General features: G+C 35.2%; 1 protein-coding gene across 2 annotated transcripts in view; it reads right to left on the reverse strand.

Annotated features, from left to right (window-relative positions):
- The window catches only part of LOC149800927 (arrestin domain-containing protein 3-like), a 51534-nt gene that overhangs the window by 21430 nt on the left and 7076 nt on the right, over positions 1-23028 (reverse strand). The window contains exons 2-8 of one of the 2 annotated variants that reach the window (XM_089954989.1): positions 21032-21104; positions 14779-14926; positions 11266-11368; positions 9010-9150; positions 6757-6872; positions 1500-1707; positions 368-522 (exon numbers count right to left, since the gene is read on the reverse strand). In XM_089954989.1, coding sequence (XP_089811115.1) covers positions 368-522; positions 1500-1707; positions 6757-6872; positions 9010-9150; positions 11266-11368; positions 14779-14926; positions 21032-21104 — 944 coding nt within the window. Of the gene's footprint in view, positions 1-367; positions 526-1499; positions 1708-6756; positions 6873-9009; positions 9151-11265; positions 11369-14778; positions 14927-21031; positions 21105-23028 lie in introns of both variants that reach the window. The other variant, XM_089954988.1, reaches the window with a different exon arrangement.

Raw genomic sequence — 23028 nt, forward strand, 5'->3', positions numbered from 1 at the left:
GTTATTTGTATTATTAAAAAAAATAATCCTGTACACATTATTTAAAGTCTCATGACTGGAAAAAACCTTCTTCGTTTCTTCTTTATTATTATTCATAGAGCTCTACAACACAATATAGAAGCAATAAAATCTTTCCTAGTGAAAGAGATAACACCTTGAGTTGCCTCCCTTGCTGTAGTTCAGAGAGTCACTGTGAACGTTCAAAATGTCTCGTCTTCAGAGAGTCAGTCCAATTTAGGCAATATAAAACATATCAGAAACACTCATTTATGATAAGAAACTGTTTTGCGAACATTACCTTGAAGATGCTTCAATGCCAATAAATCATTTGAAAATATTTAATTTGCATCAATACAAAATTAATTACCTCTGTGTATGCTGGTGGAGGTCTGTAATTATAAACATAGCAGTACATCGGGGTATATGTCAGGTCCCCCATGTTACCTTCATCATTAGTGTTGTCATCTTCATCATCCCACAGGCTGACAGCGCCACCTACACTTTCAGCATACGTTGGTGGATCTACTTAAGAAAGATAAAAAAAGATATGGTAAATTTCCACTAATGAGCTACTTCCCAGTGCCAAAATTTGACGTAAAAAATTTTGGGTTGATTTATAAGAATTTATATTTCCTGCTTTAACATGATACTAACAGTCATAAAAGTGGAAATTATAAAATAATGTTTTTGCTTCAGCTTGAAATTTGAATTCTGGTCTAGTATACCAATGATTTTTAAATCACTGTCTACTGGTAAAAAAATTGAGTTCTAGTCAACAATACAAAAAAGTTTCTAAACCATTATCTACTGGTGAAAAAACTGAGTTCCAGACAACTATACAAAAATGTTTCTAAATCACTGTCTACTGGTGACAGAAGTGAGTTATAATCTCTATATCAACTGGTGAAACATTTCAAAAATGATTACTCATTTAATCACCTGATATTTTTTTTATAGAACTGATCTGATCTGGATTATAATATGTATAGAATTGTTTTTAAAACAAAATTTAATTCTATTACAATTTTAATCTACCCATGTTATTTATACAAGATATATTTTGCATTACATACTAAAGTACCAATTATATGCAGATCCTACAACCTGTGAAACGATAACGGAATACAAATGGAACACAGAAGGAAAACAAATGGAATGCAGAATAAATGCAAACAAAATGATGAATGCATTATGAACAAAATCCTGACTTAAAATGCAAATGAACTGCAAACATGAATGGAATACAAACTGAACACAAACAAACTGTAACTGGAATGCAAATGAATCTCAAATAGAAATAAAATACAAATCTGGTCAAATTAGCCATTTCAGGGCCTGTAATAATTGATATAATGTTAGGGCATATGCAAGTGTAAACAGTCACCTATTTGCAGTCTAGAACATACATCAGTAGTATTATTTGTAATGTTAGGGTACAAATAAAAAATCTATTTGAAATGAATAAGTTTATCTTTATCTGACATGAACTGAGTTCTTACCTTCAAACGGTGGAGGGGGAGTTATAGTTTCCTGGTATGGAGGGGGTATAGGGGCACAAAGGTAGTCCAAGGCATTGTATTCTTGGGTTTCACGGTAAAAGCATGTTTCTGTGAAGAGGAAAGCTTGAGCTCGTCTGTATGGTATGGTGCCAACAACAATCGGGAGATGCATAGTTAGGTTGTAAGCCCCTGGGATATGTAATGCCACCTGGGGGAAATAAACGTGTTCACATTTTATGTATTTATGAATTACCATGAACATGCAAAGCAATGGATATTTTTCACAAAATCTGATGCATTACATAACAGTGATACACTGTGATATAGCAACACCACTGTGAACCACTGTACACCCACCCAGTGTTTATTAGTGCTGAATGTAGGCATTAGTAGGACATGAGTGTGACTTAGATTTTTAATGTAGTATTAACAATTTTTCAGTCACATTGCAATGTCTGCAGTGTGGCAGTTTACAGTGATGTCTAGCACTGGGGCATCATGCCGCAGACATGTAGGTGGGACATCCACCTAGTCACATTAAACTTACAATTGTCCGACTAGTCCTAACACTAACCTCTTAATGCTGAGCGCCAAGCAAGGCTGCAATTAGTACTATTTTTATAAGTCTTTGGTATGACTTGGCCCGGGTTACAACCTGTGACCTCCCACATCTGAGGGGATGCTCTAACCATTAGGCCACTGAAGCGATAATAGTAGGACATGGTTGACTCACAATATCAGTGACCAAAAAGTTTCACTAATCAAAGAATGCAGCCTTGATTGCGACTTATTTTGCAGAAACCAGTATTTTCTTACAAGACTGTCACTGACCTTTGACCTTGAGACCCCAAAATGTAATGATGTCTTTTGTCTTGGCCTAAGTGCAAACCACCAACATAGTCTGGTCAAAGAACTTGTTCTAGAACAAAAGGTTTGTTCTTTTGCAAAATGAACTCTTCTTTAAGTCACAATGACCCTGACCATTGACCTTTTGATCCTCAACAATGAAAGCCATCTTCATTAAGTGCAAGTTATCAAAAAGCTCTGTTGAAGGAAAGTGTTCTAGAACTCAAGTAAACATGCAAAACTAATTTTTCTTCTTTCAGTCACAGTGACCTTGACCACTGACCCGTACAGAAAGCATTTTTTATTTTTCAGTAACAGTGACCTTGACCAGTGACCTGTGCAGAAAGCATATTTTATTTTTCAGCTTCAGTGACCTTGACCAGTGACGTGCAGAAAGCATTTTTTATTTTTCAGTCACAGTGACCTTAATCTTCAATTATTTCATCACAAAACCAATAAGACTCTTCTTTACTCCAAATGCATGCCATCCACTAGCCTATTGGTTATTATTGTTGTTGTTGTTATAGGGTTTAATGCCATTTTTTATCAGAAGATAGGCTATATATGGTGGCCAGTATTAATGGTGGAGGAAGAACCAGGTAAAACCTCAGAAAGAACCACCGACCCATGAGAAGCTACTGGCAAGCTTTCTCACATACCCACATTGGCTAAATCTGAGAATTGAACCCATGCAAACAGAGGTGAGATGGCAGTGATCCGTATCAGAGAGCACTTTAGACCACTCTGCCACTTGAGGCCCCACTAGTCTATTGGTATTTATTAACTAGTATGAACCTAAAGACATGAAAGTTCTAGGTTGCACAAAAATGTCCCAGTAATACCTTTAATTACATCAATAATCTCAATCTTCTTATTAATCACACCATGTTGATTGGACAATGAAGTCAATCATATCATAACAAATTATTAGCCAGCTAATAGGAACACGGCTAATATACTAAATTATGTGTCTTGTGAGATCACCTCTCAAAATATTGAGAATAAAATACTGTCTCTCAAGACACATATGCTCTCTGAATAAAGGCTATTAACTTTAATAGTAAATGATCTGTGTAATATTCAGAATCTGGTCTAACATGACAGCTATTAGTCTCCTATAACAGTGGTCCTACAAGTCAAATTTCAATGTACATTAGTCTGTCACTTTAAGATCAATACATTTTAAAATTCATTCAGTGAATCTTATTAGGTCTAGGATATGTATAATAATACAATAATTTTTGAGAAACACAATGTCTTGCTAGGAACATTTAAAGCAAGCATGAATACAAAATTATCCTATTGGAATATTCATAAAATGTATTAAGATACAATTATTCTTCAATATTTATACATCTATTAAATTGATCATTTTCTCTTTGCCAACTTTAGACACAGCAAGCTGCATCAAAACACTGTAAACTCAGTCATCTAAATCTACATACTGTATTTACTGTATGTTTTCAGACACCGTTTTTTGGTGGAAAATATAATATTTAAATGCCTTGTAAGTTTTCGGACATTGCTTTGCTATAATTTTTTCTACAATTTATGTTTTCGGACACAATCTAGGAAGATCTGCTGCTTCGTTTTATTGTAAAATTCACAGCGTGTTTACCATTAATTTAACTAAAACAAAATTCGCTTCATTTGGTAGCCAATTATTTATTGTGATCATGAACTTCCATGAACTAATATAATTTAAATTATTTAATTGTATGTATATATTTATGTATGTATGTATGTATGCAGATAGACAGATAAACACTGTTATATTAAGCCATACACAATAAGTAGCAATATCAGAGAATGAAAAAAAATATGATTTAATGCTGTAATATATTTAAATATATTATTCAATATCAAGTAGCTTGTCCATAGCCTTTTGTAGGTCCTCGGGTGAAAAGCCCTCAAATTCTGTATCACTATCATCGTCCATATTGTTTAATTGTTTGTCATTTTTGATCAGCGCGTTTTCACTTCCTCTCAGATTGACACTGATGCCCCACACCTTGAAAGATTTAATTATCATTGTGTGCTTTTCCTTCAATGTGTCCATGGCATTTACAACCCAGTCCAATACAGTCTGTTTGCTGGCTGTCTTGATCCATCCGTTGCTGCTTTCATTAGATGATATTAATGCATTCGTAGCATCCCTGATGTATTCCGTCCAGCTGTGGCAGAGGTAGCTCTTGACAGGTTTATTGATGCTCACATCAAGAGGTTGCAACTTGGATGTGCAGCCTCCAGGTATTATTGCTGGCACAATGTTTCTGCACCACAACTGTTTCTTCAAACTGTGTCAAACTCGTCCTCCTCACGTCTATCCATCACAAACTTGTGGAACGAAGCAATCTTTTCTTCTAAATCCTTGGGTAAACGTTGGGCAAGAGAGGTCTTCAGCAACACTTGTACCTACTTTTGTGAAGGCATTTTTAAGAAGGTAGGAAAGGACTTAATGTGAGTTCATTTTCATGGTTATACATTTTGTGGTTCAGCAGAACAAATAAATTTTGTTTTGTTGGCTTTAACAACACTTTTAACGAATTACTGCCATATCATGATCAGGAAAATGGAACATTGTTCATTGCAGAAATGCTTTCTGGATTTTATCATAAGGGGGATTTCTCCCCTTGTCATACATACATAAGGGGGGAGTAGAACAACACCAAGGGGGAGGAGGAAAAGGCCATACTTCATCATTTACATAACACTTCACTATACAGTCTCTTTCTTCTTTATCCACTCTGTAAGACCCCTATTGAAATCAAAATATTTAAAAGATGTTGCCTCTAGTCGTATAAACATTAATCTGTTCATTGTTTCTCAGCTAATTGGTTTCATATCTATGAATATTGTTCTGTACTTAGAACACCTTTTCACAGCTTACAGGTATTGTCTTTTGGAGAATTCTGCTTCAAAAAATGATTTTTCACTATCATAAGCACTGCCAAAGTCTAACTGTTGTGAATTAGCACTCTGCAGACTACTATGGCTGATTTATTATTCTGTAATGCTGTATTAGGATTTTAGATCCAATTAATGCCATAGTTTTCTTGTTCAAGCATGCATTTTAATCAAATAAATATCTTCACTTTTTAATTTCATTTTAAGATTATTATTTATTAGATTTATCGTAACTATATGGTTTTGCAGCAAATAATCCAGCAGGGCTAAATTGTCAGTAGAAAAGAAACGAAAAGTGCACTCTGCTTTGAAATTGTTTGTATTTTAATCTGGATTGTCTGCCTTTTCTACATCTCAAAATACTGCTGAAATGAGGGGTGACCGACCATCATACAACCTGTTTTAGTCCATCCAGCAGGTACATAGGATTCTAGATTAACACCAATGTTTGGTTCAAAATCACTCACTGGCATCTACTTTAACACTTTCACAGATCCTATAATCTGATATACTTCCTGACTTTAAAAATAAATTCCCTTCATTACTATGATCAGCCTGCATTTGCCGAGCTAAATTGTCATCTATCGAACAAGGCTGAAAATCGGCCATTTTGGGTCTTCTTGATAGCCCGTATGACACACACGCATTTGAGAAACTTTCTTTATGCAAGGTTCAGACTTTGATGCAATGTTTGCTACAGGGCCAAATGTGCCAATCAAATTTATATTAACAACTCATCATGTCAAAGAAACCAGGTTGTGAACAGTTGCCAAAAATACATCTCACGACAAGCTTTTAAATATTTTTACATTTTTACAAGTACTTTAAGGGTGAACAGCTCAATAAAGTTGCACATTGTGCAGAGACTATGTTCATATGTGCAACCTGAAATTAATTTGTGGGGATTATTTCACATCAACGCTTTCCAAGTGTGCAAATTTGTACAAATTTTGCATGAATCACACAATCACGTGCCCATGGAGCATCTCTGTCACTGGGCATTTAAATTTGTGTCTGCACAGAAGGAACATTGTACACTGGACACTAAAACTTGTGTCTGCATGGAAGGAACATAGTTCATTGGCACTTAAATTTGTGCCTGCATTGAAGGAACATGATTGTCTATTGGGCACTTAAATTTGTGTCTGCACGGAAGGAAGACTGTTCATCTGGCAATTAAATTTGTGTCTGCATGGAAGGAACATTGTTTATTGGGCAATTAAATTTGTGCCTGCATGAAAGGAACATAGTTCATTGGCACTTAAATTTGTGTGTGCACGGAAAGAACACTGTTCAATGGGTACTTAAATTTGTGTCTGCATGGAAGGTTGTTCATTTGACACTTAAATTTTTGCCTGCATGGAAGGAACATTGTTCATTGGGCACTTAAACATGTGTTGCTACAGAAGGAACAAAGTTCACATGGCATTTAAATTTTTAGTTTGTGGCAACCAGGAAATCAATAGATAACAATGACTTTACTTCATACAAAAGAAAACATTACCTTAACAAAGTAATCGACCTTCATGACACAGCAGTTCACAATGGACGGGGAAACTGCTGGGATTTTCAGAAGTTGGGAGTCCCAATTTCCACGTGTCCCTGGACCAACAGGCAGCCCTAAAAAACAAGAACAGAGAAAAAAATATAAAAACAGTGTTACAGATGGTCTCTTTTAAATTTCCTAGTAAATAACTGCTTAAAAATGTATCAAAATCACAAAGCTGTATAGGCTGATGTGTATCTTGCTACTCTACGTTGAATTCGATCCAGAGTAAGGAACATTATGTAGAAGAGATGGAAAAAGTACTCTTACAATAATGCCATAAAACAAAAGTTAAGCAAGTACAAATATTCACAAAATTGGCACAGACTGAAGTTTAGACTCCCATTATCAAATGCACATAAAGAAAATGGTATTTTGTGAGCAAGTTTTTTGGTATGACACACTTATTGATGTCTCATTGGTTCGTCGTCAAAAGTAATCCTGCAGAGCCTATTTATGGCAGGTTGTAAATAGCAAACTATTTTCGAAGATCTGGCATATTTTTCTCCAACAAGTTCTTTCACATTATTGTGATTAATAAAATTGTATAAGAATTTTTTAATCATTTCAATACAAGACACTACTCATAACTGTCACTTTATGACCAATCTCTCTCAGCATTAAGTGATGTCATATGAAAGATATCATAAATTTATGATTGCATCATTCCAAGTTGTACACTAAATCTTACAAAAGTGGACTACCACATAAAGGCAAAACTAAAATTCATCACTTTTTGATCGCAAGTCCATATGCCACTAAATCATACTGCCTTCCAGCATTAGATGATAAAGTACATCTAACAAACAATTTCCACAACTGGACTCTTAGAATTAGTTGCTGCAAGGACTGCTATCCACTTTATCAAATTGTCAGTCATCATTGTATTAGTAACTTTCAACACATGCCATTCAATAGGAAATATATTATTTTTGAAAGCATATGAATAACTTATTTAACTAATGAAATATTATGGTATTAACTAATGAAATATGGTATTAACTAATGAAATATTATGGTATTAACTAATGAAATATGGTATTAACTAATGAAATATTATGGTATTAACTAATGAAATATTATGGTATTAACTAATGAAATATTATGGTATTAACTAATGAAATATGATATTAACTAATGAAATATTATGGTATTAACTAATGAAATATTATCTTCATTAAGATTCTTGATGTTATCCTTGTCAAACCTGGCAATTGGGTTGAATACGTGTAACATTGATCAAAGGCTTGAAATAAAAGGAGTTCATATTATACAGAAACTTTTTTTACTGAATGCATATTTCTTTGTTTTATGTATGTTTTGTCTATCTTGGGGATGGGAAAATGTTCCAAATCCATCTCCGACCACACTGCTTTTCATTCAGAATGGAAGCAACCATAATACTTCTTACAGACAACTAGCAGTCGAATTTTACTTGAAATCTCTGACATAATGGAGATCAGATGGACACTGGTAAGAGAGCGTGTTCTTTTGACCCTGAAATTCACATATTAAAAAAGATGAACAACTTCATGTGGAACACATCATTTTGACTGACAGCTCTCCCTAGTACAAAAAGCAATGATTTATCTCATGGGTTACTAAAAACTGGACAACCAGAAAATAAAAACAAGAGTCTCTTGAGGGACTGACACTATACTGAGTGAATTTTTTCCCCAGGAATTCAGGAGCAGACCACTTCTTCCTTATAACTGTCCAGTGTTGAAGCCATCTCCAATCTTCTTCTGAGGTGAGAAGAATTAGCTGTTGTGGTTCATTTATTAAATGTCAGCTTTTCACCATTTGCATTATAAGTCTTATTTTACCTTTAGGACTTGGTGAAAACCGATACATCATTATGATCATCAATTCCAAGGGAATAGTGACAACATTTTTAAGACTGTCATCCTGGCTGCCATGGAAGGAAAGCGTGTGCGATTTCACACCATAAACTCTCTTGGTCATATAGCCAGTTGAGACAATAATTACATTTAACTGACAGGAAAGCATGACTGTGATTCCATACCATAAACTCTCTTTGTCATATTGCCAGGTTAGACAATAATTTAATTATAACAGACAGCAAAACGTGTGATTCCACTATGTAATGCAAAAAAACCTGCACAGACTTGTCATCAATGTCTAAGAAAAAGCTCAGAGATCACCAGGTACCTGCACAAGATAGGTAACTACACAACTGCCCATTTGTACCTGTAAGAACAGTAAACTTGGTCCTTCTTATTCTAGACTTCCCACCAGCAAAGAAGGCTTGAGTCTGGTATAGTGCAGCATAGGGGATGACTGTTCTTCTAGAATGGTTGTCAAACTCTGCTGATATTGCTATGGATTCACCTATAAGAAAATGAAATAAAGGATTCATACAATCCATCATATGCAGTATTGTGGGATATGGTAATCCACTTGATGGTCACACTCTGCAGGATGTAACATGGCTTTTTCAAGTTCCCTGCTCAACAAATTTCATCCTCAAGGGTATATGTCTACAACACCATACATAAGTGCATAGGAATAATTTTTTCTCTCTCATATCTTGGTAGGAAGTGATGCTTAAAAGCTACATGACATAATACCTGTAAGGATACATCTACTGAAAGGTTGGTTGGTTGGTTTTTAATGGCACTTTCGACACATTATTCTCTATATCATATTGACAAAATGGGAGCAAAATATCTTCCATAAGGACATGCCAAGGCAGCTGGCCCAGGCTGGCCTGGGTGGGCATCAAACCAAACATGACATGACCTGGGTGGGTATTGGCCCAGACTGGCCTGGGTGGGTATTGGCCCAGATTGGCCTGGGTGGGTATCAAACCCATGACCCTTGAGATACAATTCTGATGCTCTACCAAATGAGCTATCACCAAATGAAAATTGAAGTACACTATATATATATATATATATATATATATATATATATATATATATATATATATATATATATATATATATATATATATGTGTTCTCAGAATTTACAATAATAACTCTTTCAGGATATTTTGCAGTAAACTGAGGCAAATAAACTTTCACTCAAAATTATAACACATTTCTTTACTACTCTTATTCCATGTCCTACTTGATGTTAACATCTTGTATATCTTTCTTAAATCCTTAGGAAAATTACAAATAAACAAAAATATCTCGAATAGCACCTTTCATGCCTACACTGTGTTGAACAGACTTCTATGAAGGCACTACACTGTGTTTAATAGACTTCTATGAAGGCACAACACTGTGTTTAACAGACTTCTATGAAGGTACAACAGACTTCTATGAAGGCATTAGCAGGGCACACCTAACTCTACCAATGGGTTTCAATGACCCTGACATTTGATTAAGGTATACGGTCTTGAACTAAACTTAATGTCCAGAAACCATTGTTTTCTTTCCAGACTTGCTATAACCTTGACATTTAACCTTCAGGCCTGAGAATCTGAAGGTTTACAAAAAGTACAAGCCATCCAAAAAGTCTGTTTAAGGAATTCACTCTAGAATAGAAACTGCTGTACAAAAACTAATTTTTCTTACAGTTATAATGACCATGACCTTTGCTCATTTTACCCCCAAATCAGTAGGCCTTCATTATGCAAAAAAAAACCCAACATTTTTTCCTTCTGTTACAGAGACCTTAACCTTTGGACCCCAACATGAATGGGCGTCTTTCTTATCTGAAGTTCAAGCCATCCACAAAGTCTGCTGTAGGTGCATGGTTGACATCTGAAGCTTTTGTGAAGAAACTATTTTTTATTTTTCAGCCACAGCTACCATTACCTTAGACATTTCAACTCACTTCTTCCTTACTTCAAGTGCAAGTCATCCACAAAGTTTAGTTTGCAATTTAGAATTAATGTTACTGTGCACATAATGAGGGTGCAAGTGGGGTGGTCTGCCCTAGGTGATAGCCAGAAAAAGGGGGGGGGGGCCATTGGGAGAGTTGAAATACTAGTATTATGACATCACTGTACTGTTTAAAAATCTACTTGCAAACATAATATATTTTTGTATGTGTTTATATTTTAAAAGTATGTGTGGGGGTGTTGAAGGAATGATCTGCCCCAGGTGCCAAATACTTTAGGTACACCTCTGTCCATATCTGACCTTTACTTATTTAAAAGTGCCTAAGTGATCAAGAAACAAACAAATCAGCATTAGCAAAAAAGTTACATGTTGCGATCTACACAAGAAGGAAGAGAGGAGCTCCATTAAAATGCTCAGGTGGGCCCAGAGTTCCAATCTAAGAGAATTTTATAAAAGTAGGGAGTGTGAACTTACACTGGGGAGTGCTACAAGTTTCAAAACACTGGAGTCAATGGATGGACTTGCATGGAGTGTGGGGGACTATAGGTTCATTACATGGAAGAAAGCTCTTCCACATATTTAGAGCATCGGAAATAACTCTTCCAAATGTGCATGATGATCTGTGAAACATGGGAGATAACTCTTTCAAACCTGGACAATATCCCTTCCTGTCTGTCCTGGCAGTGATGGAGATTGGCCCTGAAGTGAACAGCCAGCAACATAGTGTCTTCTCCACGCTGCTCTCCACACACATCTAAACAAAACAGAAAATATGTGTCCAAAAAGTAGATACCTTTTAAACTACAAGATATTTCACCTGTGAACACTTAAAATGACATAGTTTTCATTCTTGTGCTCATAAAAAGGAAGTCTCATAATTTGAATCAAATGCATATGCAGACCCTGAAACAGGTAATATTACCAGTGAAACAAAACCAAAAGCAGACAGAATGTAAATGAAATACTGAATGAAGATACCTGAAATGATGAATGCAATCAAGAATATAGGGAATTGAAATGCAAAATGATAAATAATAAACTAAAATGAAATGGGAATACATTCAATTAATGGAATGAAAAATATATTTACCAGTGACTCAAGCAATAAATTTTCATGGTCAGAAGTCCTTTAGCATGATAATTCATGGTCAGAAGTCCTTTTGCATGATAATTTATGGTCAGAAGTTCTTTTGCATGATAATTCATTGTCAGAAGTCCTTTTGCATGATAATTCATGGTCAGAAGTCCTTTTGCATGATAATTCAGGACAGTTTCTTCATTCTTTAACTTGACAATTTTTTCACTAATTACAAGCTGTGAAATCATTCCAACAACATCTGCTGATGTTATCATGTGATGATATTGCTGATGGTACTATCTGTACATTGGTTTAAATTACAAAACGAAAGTAAAGAAGTAAAGTCTTCTGACAAATATTGTGCAACCATATTTTTATATTTATTGCAATTATATTTTTATTGACCATAAATTCAATTGTCTTTTGAATTTTAAGCCATTTCTATTTTGTTAAAAAACACTTTAATAAGATAAGAAACAAAAGCAATACCTCTTTCCATTTTATACAACTGACAATGTAAACCCCAATTTTGCTAAATGCATTACAAACAAATGAACACGATAGGAAATGATGAATGAATGGTATCACTGCAAAAGCACCATAAATAAAATATAACCCATTACCTGTTTTAGGGTCTGTAGTAACATTGTGCCAAAATTGAATAAAGCAACTAATGAAGAGGTGGTTTTGGTTCGGTGGTTTTTTAAAATGGCACATCAACACTTTGAAGGTGTATCAGTGCAACCATCAATTATCATGCAGAAAATAAATTCAAAATCAGCTAGTATTTTAGGACTGGCAGGAAGATTAGGCCTTGGAACTTTGTGACAACTACCATTTTGTGCATCCTTGCTTTCTGCGTCCACATGGGTAAAACCCAACTCTGATTTGGGGTCAGAGATGTCTGAATTGTGTCATCAGCACTACAGCCTGAAAACTCAGAGCTTGCATGATAATTTCCTACAATCCTTCACTGTTCATAATCACTACCTAAATCAGAAACATAGTCCACCATTTTGTGTAAATAAGGTACATTCACATTGGTTTCCAGGTTGTAATATACTATTCACAGCCCTTACAATTCTCATAGTTTCAAATTTCACAACTGGTTGAAAATAAGAATGCCCCACCTTTATTGGCAAAATCTACCCCCAAAACTTGCACCTATCTTCAAAGTCATAAAATATCGTCATTATGGATGTGCACTACTTGTCAAACATCGTCATGGAGGTAAAAATTAATGTTGTTCATAAGTAGGTGAGAGATTCGTTATTAGATCATAAGGAACTAAAATACTGCAAGAAGTGTTATAGCAAAAGTCATTGCCAAATATGGCAGGATTAATGATAACCAGAGTTTTAAATGGCCAGCATGGTACAACTCTCTATTCCTTTTGAGTAAAGTATTTTTGGGGGTTGCAATATACATTAATTTTCAAATAAATTGAAATATACATAACAGTTTCTTTCTTTCCCCACCCCAAAAGAAAACCAATGCAAGGCAATTGTTTTCAGGCTTTACAAAAAGAATCCTAATCCCTTCTCACTAATCACTTACAACCAAATCCATCTTCCCATGTGATGAAAAAAGCCAGCAATTCATTTTTAATAAAATATATTGAGATAAATATATTAATATACTCATAGGAATAATAAGGTGATCATGAACAATGGGACTTTAATGTCAATGCATCTGCTTCTGACAAGACATACATGTGACAAAAACCTTAGTCTTTTTATTTTAATAAATAGTCACTGGATATTAAACTTCCTCATCAAATATATGGCACTGTTTACATAGTTATTTGGTTTTTAGGGGGGTGAATGAATGTCTTGTGAAAAACTGAGTATCCAGCACATAGTCTCTCACTCCCTTTCCACAAAAGAATTCAATGATTAGATTCATTGTATTTTCATTTGACATTTTGCTGATAACATTAATGTTATAAACATTTTTATTTGAAAGATAAAACTTAAAATCATGATCATTAATTTATAAGGGAAACGATGAATATCATTCAGTGCCCTCACTGTGCTCTCTTTCTCAATGAAAACTCCTTAATGCATGCTTGATGGGGTCATAAAACACACCCACTTTATTGACACATTGAGAGTTCATAAGCAAATATTAGAGAGTCAGTGTTTTTACATGTCCAGGGTTGCCAGCTTCATGAAGGCTCCAGCAAAAAATACTCAGGTCTGAATTTTTATTTTATTAACTTGCATACTAATATCGGTGTGGGAGTAGGGGAGGGTTGCTGTTTTAAAACTTGTCAACCTGTGTGTGCACAAGTTAGACTTCTATGCAAGTTCTACATGATCTAAGATAGAGACTTTAGATTTTAGTTTGCCTCTATGAAGTATAGGAGTTGGCATCAACATACACATGTCAGCGTACACACATGCAAAAACACATCCCTCATTATAACGCAGTAGTTGGGGCCCATATGCACCTACTGCATAATGTATCAAACTACATTGCATTGAGAACCACAAATACATGAAACCGTCAAATATTGAGAACACCTATATATACAGAATCATGATATATTGAGAATAGCATTATATAATGAACCAAAGTATGTCAGGTACTATCAAAATATGACAAATAACATTGATTTGAAAAGGAAATGAAGATATGAGACCAAGCTTTACCTTGTTTTCTTTCAACCCATATTGGCATGATTTTGGTCATGGAGTCCACAGAATCAGAATCAAGTTATAACACAGCACTTTATAATTGCAAACTCATAAAACACACTTGCTGACAAGCAGTATGAAAATATTCTGCCTCTCCCATTTTCTTTAAAAGCACACATATATTAGGAAAAGAGTTAATAAAATCAAACTGTCTTTACTATAGTGACAACATACAAAAAAGCAGAAGCTGGCAACCCTGCCCATCTCAAAAACATTAACAAGGCTGACTCTCCAATATTTCATGCTTATAAACTAGCAGTGTGTTCAAGGAACTCGCATGCCACCAAAGTGCCTGAAATCCAACAGAAACACAAAACTTTACCAGACAGACACACGGATGGATTGAGGAGACACTATTTGCCCAACCACATTCATATAGGTCATTACCTGGTATTCTGGTTTGTTGATATCTATTGGACTTATTACAGTGAATGCCTTCTTGGTTTTGTGGTTAAACGACCAGAGTTTGTCCATCTCTGCTTTCAGCCAGTACCGTATACTACCATGCTTTCCCTCAAATGATGTAGCAATCCCCCTGCAGTGGAGAAAAATATTTTTTTTAAATAGAATATGTGTTTTTGATAATATATACCCAATCAGAACTACATCTGAAGAACATCCAATATTTAACAAACCCAGCCCTTCAAAGTGAAAAAAGATGTCATCCATGTCTTTAGATTTGTTTTAGCAATACAACTGTGTCTCCTTTATCATGTCACCCTTCATGAACGGGTGACAGATTCAGTAAGGGTCCATCTTGTCATCAGCTTTTGGTTTGCTTGAGGATATACTATCGTATTCGATATACTATCATATTCTAAGAGAAAGATCTTATTCCAAGGGTGCAATTAATCAGCAGAGGCACCAAAAATAAAGGTAACAGTATTTAATATCAGAAAAGATGAAGGAAAGAAATCAAGTGACTTACATGAAATGGTTGTGAAATTATAGTGTGACTAATGTATAGATAGCATTATTAGATGCAATACATTATGATCCAAAGCATTGTTAGTGTAAGCTGAATCAGTAGAACACTAATTTGTTAATAAAGCTTGTTAACTGAAGTTATGACTAACAGCAGGCAGCAAGCAATTACATATGCTTTTCTAACTGAAATACAGATGTAGAGCTGAAGCATGCAAGTGCATGTGAATGCAGTGTGTCAAGCAACTAACTAGCAATAAAAACTAAAATACTCATATGTATCTTGTTATTTCTTATATGCTGGGTTAACATGGTTATTATTGGGTCATGCAAGCTATTGGTGTTCAGCATGTTCCCATTTATTCTTTATTCATTGACAAAAAGGGGGGAATAACAAAAATAAAAGAACCTAATCTGGGCTAAGGTTTACTATTTCTGGTGCACCTCAGTCTTTGGTGCTCAGTGTGTCTAAGGTCTGGGTGCAGATGCACCCAAAGCCTATGGTTCTGGTTCACAGTTTCAGGTTTGGGTGCAAGAGTGCACCAAGCATGTCTGGTTCACTACCTCTATGATTTATTACCCATCTTGGTTCAATGGTTTGCTCACAAGCAGAAGACAAGGTTCTATTATATGAATTTCACACAAAAAGTGTACATTATATAAAAGGAATAAAGTACCAAAATAATGTTTATGAATTTAGAATAATAAATTATAAGCGCACTGAATATAAATCGAGTTGTTAGATGCAGATGTATGTTATTCACCTACTATTTAAATTCCAAAACAAACAACAAAAAAGTCCAAAACACATAATCTTACTAAAGTCACAAAATAACACTCTGCTAGTGTTATTTTATGCAATGGAATTAGATGTACAACTTGTGCATTTTTACCACAGCCACATCTGATTTTAAGGTTGGTTGAGCCATAGCGTATCAAAACAGTAGTGCAAGATTTTAGATTTCATGCCTTTGACAGAGACTGAAGAGTGACAAAGGTTGTGAATGCTGACCTCCTTTTATACTATCATTATTGAGCAATCAGAAGTTAGCGCTTGCGATCATTGGGCAAGAAAGAATTACTGACCAATCAAAATCAAGTATCAAACTTTTTATATGCTGAGAGTGACATAATCGTTTAAACATGAAGACCTAAGAACACAAAACATGCTAAAGAATTGATTCTGCAGATTTCTACATGAATGATTACGAATAAAATAAACTACACAAGGCATTATACACTTAAGATGCAAGTAGTCATGCCATGTGATCAAAATGTTTTATGTTAAATATAAAACATCCATGGACAACACATTGTAATGGTAATACACAATATTTGCTCCGCATGAATGAACATTCATGTCACATCTGCCGAAATAAGTCTACATATCTGTGAATTAAAACTGGGAAATTTTAAGTGCAACAATTATGTTTAACTAATAGGGTCATTCGTAGTTACATGAAATAGTTCACGTCATGAACAAAATACATGTTACAATGGTGCATTGAACTAGAAATGCCATGCTGTAAATATGCTAAAGGCAACACTATGACCTTAACCAGTTGTACCAGCATAACACCATGACAAGACAAAAGTCATATCAGTGGTCTCCACATGGACAGAGGGATTGGCACCAAATCTTGTCATTTACTGGACTTGAGTGGAGGTGCATACTTTTCCAGGGATGTAACTGCAGAAAGGATTTGGGAGGGTGCACTCAAAGAAACATATTGTAACAGACAGAATTTTTCTAGTCTTTACAGTAAGTGATGACTGTACATCACACACTATAGTCTATGATGTATACGATTACCCCAATTACCATGCACATGACTTTATTAAGCATGCACATTTTTAAGATAGAAAGAAGAACGTTACAGCTAAGACTAATAAGGGCTGCTGGAATAAGCAGCTGATTGCACACAGTATATGTACATGTATGTGTAACCTACTGATGATTTCGAAGGATGCATGTGCAAGTTTAACATTATATTGGATACAATTGCAGAGATAGCCTTTGTAGTTCACTGCTATTGTTGGTTATAGCTCACTGAGCATGCGGAGAATAGGTCCAGTATAGTACACCCATATGGAGGGCGAAATGAGTTACCAAACTGTAGTTCAGCAATGGATTTTCAGTAAAGTATTATCCCATTGCTGTTAATTATATATCTGTTTAGATGTAAATAATTATCCTTTTAACATAGATTTCTAGTCTCAAGACAAGTCAGGGTTTTCCAACATTTTCCAAGTCCTCCAATATCCAACACTTTTCCCACAGTCTTCCAAATTTCATGGGTTTTCCATCTAAATTCCAACTACACGGTATTTAAGGCCCCGGGGAAAGATCAATTTGGTTTTCCAGCTGAATTCCAACGACACAGTATTTAAGGCCCTGGGAAATGTTCAATTCAGCAGCCAGTATGCTGGTGTACAAACAATAAAACAGTGTCTGAAGCCCAATTTCCTTGTACATCAGCATGAAACAGTCAGGTTTAAAAGTGTCAATAATGAGACAAGAGTGTCTTCTTTAATTTCAGTAACTTCTCTAATTTATTTAATTTCTCTTCTGGAATTATTTTTATCACATTAACAGTCTCACTAGTAAACCACTTTTAAGCTAATACTGTACTGTAATATCAGTATTTCAATTTCGAACTTCAATTTCCCCAATTATTCTCACATTAGTGATATCTTTACTTCTATATTTGATCTATGATCCATATTCATGTCCTTGGAGAAGATTTGCTTGCAACTCGCAGTAGTATAAAAGAGTTCACCTTGATGTTGGGATATACTGCAGTTACACAACTTCATTTGTGTGATCCCTGGTGAAATTTACTCACCACATATCAACCTTTCTTTTTCATTTGTATGTGGTTACTGAGTCCATTTGTATGTGGTTACTGAGTCCATCTGTATGTGGTTCCTGAGTCCATTTTCTCTCCACATACCAAGCTTTTGCCACTGTAATATTGTGTGTGGTCAATGAATGAGTCTATTTTCTCTTCATAAACCATGCTTTTACTGATACAAATTGTGTTATTATTGGATGAGAATAATTCTCTCCTTACATCACACCTGTTAATTTATAAAATTATATTTATGATTATTGAATGCTGTAGTTGTTTTGGGTTTATCACTATTTTTCAGTGCAAGATAGGCTATACAAGAACATAGCAGCCAGTTTAACTAGTGGAGGAAGAACCTGGGAAAACCCTGGTAAGAACCACCAACCCATGGGAAGCTACTGGCAGCCTTCTCACATACCCACAATGGCTGAGCCCAAGACTCAAACCCATGTGAACAGAGGTGAGATGGCAGTGATCAGTACCGGCTAGCACTTTTGGCAATTTGGTCACCTGAACCCCTGATCACTGAATACATATATTTATCTTCAAATATTACACTTTCTTAGACTGAAACTCTCAATCTGATGAACTTCAGTGAATTCATCAAGCGAACTTAATTTTCCTCCAGTTACCACACCAACTTTAAACAGTCATTTAGGTTGTCATTCAAGGGACACAACTCTTCTGTATTGTAAACAATCAAATGACAAGTTCTTTCCCCTGATCAACTGTCCGACCAAAATTCAAAGTTCACATCTCAACTACTGTGATATATTTATGTGAATCTAGGTGATAGCTGCTAATATGATTACTTGCTGCATATTTTAATCCTGCATCTTGAATAAATGTATACAGCATGCATACAAAAGTTATACGTTTGATCCAATTAACTGCATATTTATCTTTAACAAATAAAGTGCCAGTAGTGTCTGGGGTTGTTGTATTAAATGGAGTCAGAGAAACAAAGTACAAATGGTCAAAAACCATTACAATATTTTACTCCAAAAATTGGCTTCAACTTTAAAACCATTATTTATTTGTAACATGTTAAGAGAATATGTAAAAAGTGGTGAGAGTTATATCTCTGTACCCCCCATGCTGGCCCGAGTTTTGGTCTCCTAATGCATGCAAAGCGGCCCCAAGTCTTTTGCAACATACAGGGAAGCTGAAGCACAAATCAATGTCTTAAGGAAAAAAATGTTCACCAAATGTTCCAGCCACATAGAGCATTGGTCTGATTTGTTGTTTTATGGCACAAAAGTAGGTTATTAAGTTCCTAGGCAATTGGAGCAAAGTGCCCCAGAACACGCCATGATACATAATACAGGGCTGACCTGATTGCAAGATTTACAATATCATATGTTTAATTATTAGTCCAGCATGCCAAACACTGTACCATCATGGTTCCAGAAGTGGACTGACCTGCATCGATCACCACAAAGCTTCAGAAACAACTGAAAAGGTAACCTGTTGCAATAGGTGAAACTGATTGTAAACCTTTCATGTGTGTGTGTGTGTGTGCGGTTTAATGACCTGTAAGCACAATACTTGCTATATGATAGATTAAAATGTAAATTCTAAAAATGCAAGAAAAATTTGCATAATAAAAAAAAACACATTAGGACGATAATTCCTTCTAAAATAAACATAAGCACATAGTTCTTCAAGAGAGAGGACAAAAGGCAAAGATGTCAAAATGCTATAAAAGATATACAAAATAAACAAAACATTAAAAAAATCGATATTTTAATGGGTCCCAATTTGATACATACATGACGTTCCTCTACAAACTCCAAGATTTGCCCTGGTGGTACATCATAAAAGTATCTCACAAGGTGGAAGTCAATACCCTCAACAAGAATGTATTTCACTGTCTGTGGACACTTTTGCAGTATGCAAACTGATCTTGAGATGCACCTTCCTGGAGATATGCATGAGTTGTTGTTCTAGGTTTAAAACCATTTTTCAGGACAAGGTAAGATATACATGACAGCCATTATATCTGGCAGGGAAGGAACCTGGAAAAACCCTGGAAACTGCCACTGACCCACAGGATGCTACTGGCAAGCTCTCTCACATACCCATGCTGGCCAAGCTTGAGACTTAAACCCACATGGATAGATTTGAAATGTGAGTGATCTGTAAAGGCAAGCACCTTAGACCATTCAGCCACCTGGGGTCCATAGGTATGCACAAGTCATACTTAAGAAATTCTAATGCCAATCCAAATATAAAAGGAAAGCAAAGTTTTAAGTAAATTATGTTTCTCCAAGAAAATTTACTGAATCACATTAAGTACGGAATATTAGCCTCCTACCTTGCAAATCCAGCCCTACTAAAAGATGAAAATCTTCTTTTTCTATCTTGTATAGACAAAGGGCAATAACTCTTGACCATTATCTCCTCTTGCCACCATCAGGTGTCACTATTTTTAGCCGAGTGATATACTAACAAGAATGCTCATATGGCAGGGTGGTTGGGATGACTTTTATGTAATCTGATTGGGTAACTATTATGCCACAGCAAAGCAGGCAAAATAAACAATAGTGTACTGTGGAATTCTGGTTAATCGGGTTACTTTAATGGACATATTTAAGTACTATATTCTCGGTACACTGTTGAAAAAGGGCTGGGATAAAAAAAATCTAGTTATCCTGAATTGAATGTCCGTTTGGAAAGATTTTTACAAAGTTTGTTCTCTAAAAAAAAAGCCAAACTGTCTTCATTTAGTTTGAAACCAATAGCTATTTTTTTTAAACCAGAATTTGGCCAATTGAGAGAGAGAGAGAGAAAGAGGGAGAGAGAGAGAGATAGAGCAAGAGAGAGAGAGAGAGAGAAAGAGAAAACAGTGCTCATATTCTTACGTTGTAGGTAGATCAAATGAAAAGTTAAACCCATGCCTTCCCTCAACCAAAGTATCTCTGCCATCTGAAACCTCTGAAATAGAAAAAGATGGTTCTTGTTCTCATTATAAAAAGCTTACAAAACAAATCAGAGCTCCAAGTGAGTATAATAAAGATTCCCTCACCTGGCTTACATAAAACATGCTTTTATGTCAGCAACTGGGGGGGGGGCAAAGTTGAAGAATACTTGCATAATACCCCTTTTGTTTTGGTATGGTCCTGTCTATTATGATTCACGCATGAGAACATATCCTGTGTGAACTATTTCCCAAACTTTGTATCAGTGACTTTAGTTATTTTACTGTAATCTGATAAAAATTGCTATTAGAGATAAAGGCATAATTAACATGCAGTCTCAAGGTCATAATCAAAGTCATCTAAAATCTTGATCTAAACCGATTTACCAAGCTTTAATGAAACAGGATGAGAAATATTGTTTCCAGATCTTAGATAGGTCACATGCAGAACCAATCAGATGCAAGGTAGCTCATTAATTTTGTGTTTATCTCACTTATTATAAAACCAATCAGATGCAAGGTAGCTCATTAATTTTGAGTTTATCTCACTTATTATAGAACCTGTCTAAGAGCATAAGATTAAAGTGCACCAAAATCAAGTTGGTATGTAGTCTCCAGAGTGTTAACAGGCCCAGCCAATAATTCACCAAAATCTTAGTTGGCATGTAGTCTCCAGAATGTTAACAAGCCCAGCCAATAATTCACCAAAATCTAGTTGGTATGTAGTCTCCAGAGTGTTAACAAGCCCAGCCAATAATTCACCAAATTCTAGTTGGTATGTAGTCTCCAGAGTGTTAACAAGCCCAGCCAATAATTCACCAGAATCTAGTTGGTATGTAGTCTCCAGAGTGTTAACAAGCCCAGCCAATAATTCACCAAAATCTAGTTGGCATCTAGTCTCCAGTGTTAACAAGCCAGCCAATAATTCACCAAAATCTAGTTGGTATGTAGTCTCCAAAGTGTTAACAAGCCCAGCCAATACTTCACCAAAATATAGTTGGTATGTAGTCTCCAGAGTGTTAACAAGCCCAGCCAATAATTCACCAAAATATAGATGGTATGTAGTCTCCAGAGTGTTAACAAGCCCAGCCAATGATTCACAAGATTACCTCATTAATATGCATAGACCTTACTCTTAATCAAACTCGTCCAACATCTTGCTAATAAGTTTAATCACTATCTGATCAAACTTAGTCACTAGTTGAGAAGCTGAGTAATTATGTAGCTGCAAGGTGACATGATTAATATACATAAATTTATTTTTTACTATATTCAGACTGATATAACCAATTCACCGAGTTTGATCAAAATCCTTGCAAAAATACAATCTTCGAAATAAAAAAATAAATGTTCTGTATCAGATGCAAGATCATATAAAACTGTCTCACTCATAATAAAAATCATTCACATGTTGATAAAATTGTCTCACTCATAATAAAAATCATTCACATGTTGATATCAGCCTACCTGCCACATAAAATTGTCTCACTCATAATAAAAATCATTCACATGTTGATATCAGCCTACCTATCATATAAAATTGTCTCACTCATAATAAAAGTCATTCACATGTTGATATCAGCCTACCTACCATATAAAATTGTCTTTCTCATAATAAAAATCATTCACATGTTGATATCAGCCTACCTGCCACATAAAATTGTCTCACTCATAATAAAAATCATTCACATGTTGATATCAGCCTACCTACCACATAAAATTGTCTCACTCATAATAAAAATCATTCACATGTTGATATCAGCCTACCTGCCATGTTTGATTAAAATCAGGTCAGAAATACACTTTCCAAAGTGGAAATAAGGACAGTCAATCATATGAAAGATTACCTCATTAAATATGTGCAGAACATAATATATATCTTAAAGTCAGAGACTTATTTACCAAGTCAAATGATCAGAAATAGTTAAAGTATTGATATGT

The sequence above is a fragment of the Sinohyriopsis cumingii genome, chromosome 4 (assembly GCF_028554795.1).
Source record: "Sinohyriopsis cumingii isolate HCF-2022 chromosome 4, ASM2855479v2, whole genome shotgun sequence".
NCBI lineage: Eukaryota > Metazoa > Mollusca > Bivalvia > Unionida > Unionidae > Sinohyriopsis > Sinohyriopsis cumingii.